This window comes from Tenrec ecaudatus, chromosome 6, assembly GCF_050624435.1.
Source record: "Tenrec ecaudatus isolate mTenEca1 chromosome 6, mTenEca1.hap1, whole genome shotgun sequence".
Taxonomy (NCBI): Eukaryota; Metazoa; Chordata; class Mammalia; order Afrosoricida; family Tenrecidae; genus Tenrec; species Tenrec ecaudatus.
This window is the reverse complement of record NC_134535.1, coordinates 122,915,926-122,926,100: the sequence shown is the minus strand read 5'-3', so window position 1 is coordinate 122,926,100 and position 10,175 is coordinate 122,915,926. Positions and strand designations below refer to the sequence as shown.

Sequence of the window (10,175 nt, the reverse complement as noted above, 5' to 3'; positions counted from 1 at the left end):
CTACCCCATAACAAAACTTAGTACAGAACAGCTACCAAGGAATTTTGAGACTGCAAATCTTTATAGGAGCACACAGCCTCATTTTCCTCTCATGTAGCAGCTAGTGGCTTTGATCTGCCAACTTTGAGGTTAGAAGCCAGTGTTTAATGTACTGTGCCACCAGGGCTCTTTAACTCTGGATAATATCATATTATTTTTCCCCTTCCATGCCACAGCCTAAGCTGTGTAAAATCTTAATTTATTTAAATTGACTTATCAGAGGTGAAAGAATTTGGATAAATTCTAGATTATAATTTTAAATAATTCCATTCTATACAAACCATGCCATTTCTAAAGTGGCAGTATTATATTAAATTATATTAGACCTCTTTCTCATAATGGGTACATTATATATCTGCTGATATTTATCATTATTTCCACTGAAATAAGTTCATTGACAATATTACTTAAACTCTGGTAGCAGAAAGATGAGATGTGAACTTTCTAAAATGATGTTGGCTCCTTGAAAGGATGCATGTGCTGGGATAGCTCTCTACTTGGAACTGAAAACAAGGAAACAGGAAACAAATGTGATATCTACCCCTTACCACAGTTATTATTTGTGTTTTTTTAGTTTTGTGTTCAAGTTCCGTGTATCTCTGAACAACTATAAAAGCACTTCCTGGAAATAAGAAAACCCAAAGCAAGCATATGTCCTAATTGATGTGGCTCTAAGCTACCCACTGGGGAGGATCACAGACGGACACACTGGAATTGCAAGAGAAGACATTGCATTTTTCAAGTCCCTGGACCTCTGAGTTCAAGTGAAGTCCCACTGAAGCCATGATGGATGAAGATGGATACCTAACCATAAGTATTAAAGATCGAAAGCCAGCTCTCAGTGCAGGTAAAATAAGCTAAATCTATCCTCTCCCTACCCCGCCCCCCTTTATACTCAGGATAGCACTTAGCATTATATTTTTTGTTGTTCTCTTTTGCTTTTCTGAAGACAACCTTTCTCTGCTGTTTCTCAGTACTATTTACATAGATTCCGACCGACTTATTTAGAAGAAAATAAATGTAGGAGACAGAAAAGGAACATTATATGAAGTGTTCTAGCATTTAATGTTTGAAGTCAACAGAACGGGAGCGTCGGGTGAAGGAATGTTTGGAAACCACCATTTTTCGAGACTCCACTAACTGCGTGTCCTGGTCCAATAGTTGCTGATTAAAGCAATATTTATTGAGGAGGTGGACACAGAGCGATCACATAATGCGCCAAGTCAGTTATATTTTAACTCCAAGAGGGAAAAAAAATCTACTAGGGATGAAAACAGGGATGGATACATGGTGCGGGAGTGGGGTGTGCTTATTGTTGATGATCCGCAAGGGAATACAGACAATATCTGTCCCCTCTGTTCATTATTTAGAAAATCCTGAGAGGCAAGGGCAGAGGGGCTGCCTCCCTGCAGGCGTGCCATATCCCTGTTTGTTGTTGTGTCCATTGTATGCCCACAGTTGACTCTGCGCCCTCCTCTTCATGGCGTGTAATGGCATTGGTTCTTCTGATCCTGTGCATGGGGATGGTCATTGGACTGGTGGCTATGGGAATTCTATGTGAGTATTGACTCATGGACAAGGGTTTGGTCTGAAGAAGGCAATAATTAAAGGTCTTGGTGTGCCTAATAAGTTTCTTCGTCATCCTGCTATTTAATACTACTTGAAGGATCACATATACAGCAGCTGCCTAGATTGTATTTGACTTTTATTTCCTGCTAAAAATATTTTCTAAGTGATTGGCTTACTTCTTCTGAGAGGCCACTCAGATCCCAGCTTATTGATAAGTATTGTGTTCTTTTGCTAGAAATCTATTCGATTTCAAATGTCACATTGTGGTTTGTACTAATTTTGCTTGTATACTTGGTTTTATTTTCATATAAGATGTTAAGAATATTTCCTTCTGAATCATTATTTTGAGTATATTATAAAATCAATATATTCTTGTATTACATTAACATTACATTGTATTATTACATTGTATTACATTAACAGCAGAACATACTAGAGATATTAAATTCTATTAACACTATTAAATTCTATTAACATACTAGAGATATTAAATTCTATTAACACTGCTAAAACAAACAAACAAACAAACAAACCAGGTTTCAAGAAGACACCACAATAATTGCTTTATGTGTTTTATATGATCATGGGATTTTCTTAAAATTTCTAAGGGGTTGTCTCCCTTAGATAATTCACTCAATCTGCTAGATAACATGGAGGTGTCAGTTTTATATTTTACTTAGCATGGTTTTGATATACTCCCTCACTTTTATCCCTTTTCAGAAATCATTTCCTCATGTATATTTAGTAAACATTTCATCTAATGATAGTTCTACTAAAATGAAAGCTTATTTAAAAGTATTGCTATTATCTAATTTTTACATTTAGCTGTCAAGCAACAAAATCTCCTGCAAGCTGAGAAAGGAAATCTCTCAGAAACTGTGACTCAACTGGCAAAGTACTTCTGCCAAAATTTAATAAAGCAATCAGAACAAAAAGGTGTTCACAGTAAGTATGATTTGATTTTTAATGTGCGTGTGTGTGTCTGGTGGTAGGGTTAGGTGTAAGGAATTGAGATCTGCAGGACACACAGAGTGTGAAGAAAATGTAAGCCTGATATACAATGAAAGATTTTATGTTCGATATACAATGAACGATTTTATGTTCGGTGTCTTCTTAAGGCCATCAATGCAGTCCCTGTGACAAACACTGGAGGTACTATGGGAATAGTTGCTATGGATTTTTCAAGCACAATTTGACATGGGAAGAGAGTAAGCAGTATTGCATTGACAGGAAGGCTGCGCTTGTCAAGATTGCCAGCAGGAACGTTCTGGTAAGGAGATTCTTAAGTCGAATATTTTGGATTCATAAAGAGAAACTCTCAAATGCAACATTTGGCTTTTTAACATTTCTTATGCTTTCCAGTTTCTGCTAATCTATAACCCTTATTCTGCTCAATCAAAATTTCAACAGTTGAATCAGAATTCCTAATAATAATAATTTAGGAAAAAATTGAATTGCACTAGCTGAGAGTAAAAAATGCTGTGTTAGTACTGCAAAGACGATCAGTTCCTGCCCCATCTTGTTCTTACATGACTTAATCTCACACTGACTCCTTAACTAATTCAGGAAGGAATCCGATGGTGCATGTATTTTTTAAAACCCAATAGTATTGTAAAATATAAATAAGAGTGCTATCCCAGTTTTTACTGTTATTTCTGTTTCTGCTGAAGTGTTGATAACTCCTTGATGCAAACTCCATCCTTTCACAGATTTTCCCAAACATACACTTTGGAGAATAATCTCATTTTCAAAATACACGAGATTGCAGAAGACAAATTTTTCTACGTCATGTGACTTCTCTTCCATATCTCTTTGTTACACAGCCTTTAACAAAGTCTTTCTCTTCTTGCTGATCGAGTCAACTCTGTGGAAATCAACTTTCTCTCAATTATTTCATGTACTTTCCTCTCCTTGAACCCTGGCAGCATGCCAGAAATAAAACCCTGGAAAAGACAACATTTACCAAAGCATTTTTTTAAGGTAGAAAATCCTGAAAGGGTTTGTCCTAAGGACTATACTCAGGGCCGTTGAGTCTATGTGGACACATAGCAGTCCGATAGGGCAGAGCAGAACTGTACCTATGGCTGTCTGAGACTGGAACTTTTTACGGGAGTAAAAAGTTTCCTTTGTCCCATGTAGCTGCTTGAGATCTCAAACTGCTAACCCTGCGGTTAGTGACCCAACATCCAATCCACTATGCATGCCATCAGGGCTCCTGGTAGGATTTGTTATAGCTTTTAGATTTTTTTCTCACATTTTTCACATTAAAAAAAATGAAAGCAGATAGAAGATCAGGACTTTTGCCCAGATAGAGACAACAGAACTCAAACACTCAGACTGTACTGATACTATGTAACGGCTACAGTGCTTCAGCAAAAATTGGCTCACGGCCCTGGTGGGTTTGCGTGTTGGCCTAATAGCCACAAAGCCGGTGGTTATAGTGCACCATACCAGTTTTTCTTTTACTCTCATAAATATTTACAGTCTCAGAAAACAACAGGAAATTTGGCCCTGTCACTATGAGTCAGAATAGACCCCATGGCAGGCAGTCTGTTTGTTTTTGCTTTCCTTGGAGCTGAGGCTCAAATTGGGCTTTGGAATATGCAGGTTCTCTCAGTATGCCCATAATCACTGAGGTGAGTGATCATTCTACCTTACTGTAGAGGTTCTACGGAGTCTTTGAATGAGCTCAAACATCAAAGAGAAGATATTCAGTTAAGTTAACTTTTCTTTCCAGTCAGGTAAAATTGGAAAATTCCCTAAAATCTCAATTTCAATACAAAGATGGGACATGGGGTCATAGACACACATTCCTTGAATTTATTCTAAATTAATCTACATTGATGTCAGATCAGAAGTTCATAACTAACTGAGAAATAATATAATTGCGCGCGAGAGAAAATATTCAATGGTTATGCTACCATATTATATAGTGAAGCATATAATGCGGCTTTATCTTTAAAGAAAGGACAAGAATTAACAGAAAGGAGAATCATAGCTCAAACTTTGAGAAATAAGTGATCAACAATGTCGTTCACGCATGATTGGGGAATATCAGCTTATCTCTCACATGCATGTAAAGAAACCCATGCTATTTATTGACTCCCCAATATATATTATCACCTACCTATTTGAGAAATCATGACAATATATAAAAATGTAAATATACATAATTTTGGTGCCTATAAACCAAAATTAAAAGGAGGCCATAATTTCGATCAGTTAAAGCGATACAATTAATAAGCAAAACTCCCAAATTTCATGATGTCTATATATATTTCACAGATAATGAACAGAACAGATACAGTATATGATACTATAGTGTTGATGTTACTGTTGCCTTTTACCATGAGTTGGCTTCCTGTCATAGACTTCCAATGTAACAGAGCAGAATTGCCTCATAGAATGTCCTAGGTTGTGAGCTTTAAGCAGCAGATTCACAGGTGTTTTCTCCATTGGAGCATCTGGTGGGTTCTCGCCACTTATCTTTAGGTTAGTAATTGAGTGTTTGCCCATTATACCTCCAGGTTACTTATAAAGTCTCGTTTGGGGGTTATTTGTTTTTTAGAACACCAACGAAGAAACCACCCATGCCATTGAATCAATTCTAACCCATGGTCACCCGATGGGACACCGTAGGGCAATCCCATAAGGGTTCCTAGACTGTTAGCCTTTATGAAAGCAGATGGCTACACCCTACTCTTGTGGAGAGGTTAGTGGATTCTCACCAGCCACCTCTCAGTTAGCAACCAACCACTTAACCACTGTGTCCCCAGGGAGCGTCTCATAAACACCATAGTGATCATCGCAAAAAGCAAACGGTGAATCAATAAATCAAAACCAAACTCACTGCCATCAAGTCTGTTTTGATTGAAGGGGACTCTGGAGGACAGGAAAGAATTGCCCCTGTGAGTTTCCAAGACCCTAACTCTTTACGGGAGAAGAAAGCCCTGTCATTCTTTCCCAGAAAGGGCCCTGGTGGTCTAGTAGGTATGCATTGGGTTGCAATCCATCTGGTGGGCAGTTGGAAACCACCAACAATGAGCTTGGTTTTTCTCCCACGGAGCAGCTGGTGATTTCCAACAGTTAATGGCACAAGGAACTGCTGTGCCACCAACCAAAGCAAGCCAACTTCGCTGACTCACTGAGCCCCCCTGGGGCTTCCCGAGACTGTAACTATTGACAGAGGTAGAAAGCCCAGTCTTTGTTACACTGAGTTTTGCTAGTGTCCAACCGTCCACTCTGCAGATTATAGTCTAAGACGTAAACACTGCACCGCCAGGGCTCCTGTCCAGGGCTCCTAAATCAGAAAAATTAGACAAATAATATTCTTTACAAATCCTTTTGGAGACAAAACACCATATAGTTATTTTTTTTACCCCCTGAGGTAATAAATCATTACTTCTACGTGAAAGATTTTATAGACATCGTAAGCAGTAAAATCAATTCAGAGAGAGCTAAATTCCAGGAAACACAGTCTTAATGATGATTTCATTCTCTGGAGTTGTTTACTGGTTGCCTTCCGGGCATTCTGACTCTGGCCCGCCACATTGTTTCGGAATAGAACTCCACACTGTCATCCTGAGGTGTCTCTAGCTGAACTCCAACCTCCCGCTGAGCAGATGAGCCATTTCCTCCACCCAGAAACCACGGTTCTTCTTTACTGCTTACCCTGTTTAAGATTCATCGTTGCTATTCTAGGTAGGAGCAACATGAAATAGAAGGCAAAATAATAAATTGAAGGTAACATACTTTAATCTCCAGCCAGTGGAAAATGTAATCTTATGAACGCAGCAGAAGATTAAAATATGCTTTATGTAGATGCAAGTTTGCATATTTTTAAAATCTAAACTAAGTCAATTTGGTAATAGTCTAAATATTGATATAAACGTATGATCCAACCAGTTACTTCTTGGTCATGGTTTTTAGCATAAAAGCATTGTCTTTAACTATCACCAAGAGGGATGGAAGCCTCCTGACCATTATCTTTATTTGTCTTCACAATAGCAATATATTAAAGACAGAACCGGTCTGATTCGTTGGGTTGGATTGTCGCGACAGAACTCCGACGGGGTTTGGATGTGGGAAGATGGTTCCCAAAACATGTAAGTTACTAGATAATGGGAATAGACGTCACCCCTAGTAACTCCTGTTCTTAAGACACTCCTGGGTTAAGTTACTGATCAGTGCGGACGAGCTCTGTGCCTGACAGTGAGCGCGAGAAGCAGCAGCAGAGGCTCTCCGTTTATGACGATCTTGCCTTCTCCTATCAAAAGAGCACGATCGTAAAGCAACTCCTGTCTTCCCTCCTCCCAGTCTTCTCCTAATCTAAACCACAACTCACACATCTATTTCTGGTTTCAACTTCACCACTGGGGCATTTTGTATTTTTGTTTGTGTTTCTCTTTTCTTTGCTAGTTTCTACTTACTTTTTTGAACAAAGTGATCATCCTCATCTTGTGACTGAAAATTTTTGTTTGGAGGATGCCATTACCTTTTCAGAAATATTTCTTTACTTTTCCACTCTAGAGATCTCTATGAAGCAAACATATTATAGTTCACAGAGCAATTCTAATGTTACAACATGAAGGTCCGTTCTACTAGACAATCCAGCCACATATTGCATTGTTGTTGTGGATGGGTGCCATTTTGATGCTTCTGACATGTAACAACCTGTATGTACAATATCATGAAACACTGACATATCAGCCCCCATAAACCTACTAAGACCTCAAATGATCAATTAACTGATTCACATCATTTTTGCTATGGGTCACTAAAGGTTTAAAGAACAGAGATATCACTTTGAGATTAAGTGCTCCTGACCCAAGTCATGGTATATTCTATCATATGAATGTAAACGAGGGATATTGAATAGGGAAGATGACATAAGAATTGATGAGTTTGAATTATGGTGTTAGCCAAGAATATTGAAAGTACTGTGGGCTGCCTGAAGATCAAACAAGTGTGTCTTGGAAGGAGAACAGCCAGAATGCTACTTAGAAGCGAGGCTGGCAAGACTGTCTCGTGCGCTTTGGAGAGAGACCAGTACCTGGAAGAAGACATCATGCTTGGTTCAACAGAGATTCAGCAAAAAAGAGGAAGACCTTGACTGAGATGGATTGACACAGTGGCTATGTGTCAATGCAGGGGCTAAAAGAACCACAATTGTCAGGGTGTCGCAGGACCAGACAGGGCTGGACTGTGTTGTGCATATGGTCACCATGAGTAGGGACAACTCAGCGGCTCCTAACAACCACAGCAGATCAGGATCCTAGGAGCACTCATCAGCTAATTCACAATATTCTGAGCTAACTCCCCTCCTTGAACTTTCAGCAACTCTATCTTGCTTTGCTGTCTGATGATGTGTTGTATTTGTTGTTCCCTTCATCTAGAATGGTTTGTCTCTAGAACTAGAACTGGCTCCCCTTGTTACTTAAGCCTCTGTGTAAACATCCATTCCCCAGGGAGACCAACTCTAATCACTCAAACTATGGTGTCCACACAATGAGCCCTGGTGGCATAGTGGATTACCATTGGACTGTGAGCCAAAAGGTCTGCGTTTTGAAACTACCAGCTGTTCTGTGGGACAAAGATGAGGCTTTACATTCCTGCAAAGTGCTACAGTTTTGATGATGGCAACATGCATACAAATATGCTTGACACAATGGATGTATGTGTGGATTGTGATAAGAGCTGTATGAGCCCTGAATAAATTAATTTAAAATTTTGTTTTCAAAGATTTACAATTTCAGAAGCCTACAGGGACATTTTTTTTCCTGTCCTACAGTGTAGCTATGAGTTAGAAATGGATCCATTGCAGTGATCTGCTAACCAAAAGGTTGTCAGTTCAAAACCACCACCTGCTCCATAGTAAAAAGATATGGCATTCATTTATATCTTGTTCATATTCAGATTCTACGATCAATAGCTGGAAAGCTCTATGACACAATCCTATTCCGTCCTATTGGGTTTTGCTATGAGACAGAATCGACTTGAGGACAACGGGTTTGTTTGCTTTTTGCTATCTACTTTAATCAAGATATGCCATATTAGATTCTTCATCAATCTTATCAATTCTTGTGTTATTTTAATGTTTGGCTTTGGAAAATCTTAGCACTACAAAGTATGATTCACAAGAAAAAGGACCTTGTGCTTGCCTGAACACGTGGACAATGTTGGCAACAGTGTTTCACTTTGGTGGGTTCCACGAAGTCAGCCACATGCACAGCTACCCTTGGGGCAGCAGAATGCGACACTGTCTAGTCCTGTGCCCTTCTCACAATCATTACTGCCACTGTGTCCGTCCACATCCTTGAGAGTGTCCCTCCCTCTCATGGTACCTTTATTTTACTAAGCATGAAGTCTTTGTCCAGGAATTGATCTCTTCTGATAGATGACAGGTACATGAGATGCTATCTTGTTAGGCCCAATTCTAAAGAGCATTATGGTTGTACTTTTTCCAAAACAGATTTGTTTATTCTTCTAGCAGTTCATGGTATGTTCAGTATGCTTTGCAAACACTATCATTCCGATGTCTCTGTTCTGCTGCAGTCTTTCCTGTTTATTGTCCAGCTTTCACATGTATATGAAACATTTAAAAAATAACATCGCTTGGGGTCAAACACACTTAAAGTGATCGCTTTGCCTTTGACACTTGAAAGAGGTTTTGTGCAGCCAACTTGTCCAATGCAACATGTCACTCGATTTCTTGACTCTTCCAGGTGCATTGATTGTTGATGCATAAAAAGTTTCAAATGATTGAAAAGATACATACACCTTGACCTTTCATTGTAAACAAAAAAGTGAGGAATACATACACATTAATAGTAAATTATAGTACAATGTGTTGCCTTCTATCAAGTACCCTATAACAAGATCCAATGTTCAAAAATATTCAACAACTCATTTTTCCTTAAGTACATTCCCATCTTATATAGTTATTTGCTTTGTAGAGTACTTCTATCTTATCTATATCCTTCTTGTCACCACTAATCTAAATCTTATTCTTCCTTTAAGGGGATTGGCAGAACTCAATCCCCAGACTTCAAGATAAAACCTGTGGCCGAATCACAGGAAACAGAAAAATATTTTCTTCTCCCTGCATGAGATAATTCAGTGGAAAGTGTCACCATCTCAGGTCTATATCCATTTCTTGCTATGAATGTCTACAGATTCTGGTGCTAACTTATTTAATCTTAAATGATTTCAAATTGCTACTTAGATTTTTTTCAAATGCATATATCTTGGGCTTCTAAGCATATTGGAAGTTTCTCAATTGTATGAATCTTGTTTTAAGATTTCCCCCTCATTGTTTACACTTTCTACCATGGAATTCTACACATGGTGCTAGATTACTGATTATTGATTTAACTTTCAAATAAACTCACTCTACCCTATCCATTTACAGGATTGAGCTTTCTGGTGCTGAAAGAGAGAACATGAAATGTGCTTACTTTTATAATGGAAAAATCATCCCTTCTCCCTGTGAGCGCAAACAGTATCTAATGTGTGAGAGGAAGGCTGGCGTGGCAAAAGTGGCGGCACTACTTCCACAAGAAAATTGA

General features: G+C 38.7%; 1 protein-coding gene across 1 annotated transcript; it reads left to right on the top strand.

Moving 5' to 3' along the window:
* Window positions 1–822: 822 nt before the first annotated feature.
* CLEC1B (C-type lectin domain family 1 member B) lies at window positions 823–10,175 on the top strand. The gene is made up of 6 exons (XM_075553351.1): window positions 823–886; window positions 1,498–1,596; window positions 2,434–2,553; window positions 2,727–2,878; window positions 6,616–6,713; window positions 10,019–10,175. The coding sequence occupies exons 1-6, from the start codon at window positions 823–825 to the stop codon at window positions 10,173–10,175; spliced, it is 690 nt and encodes a 229-aa protein (XP_075409466.1).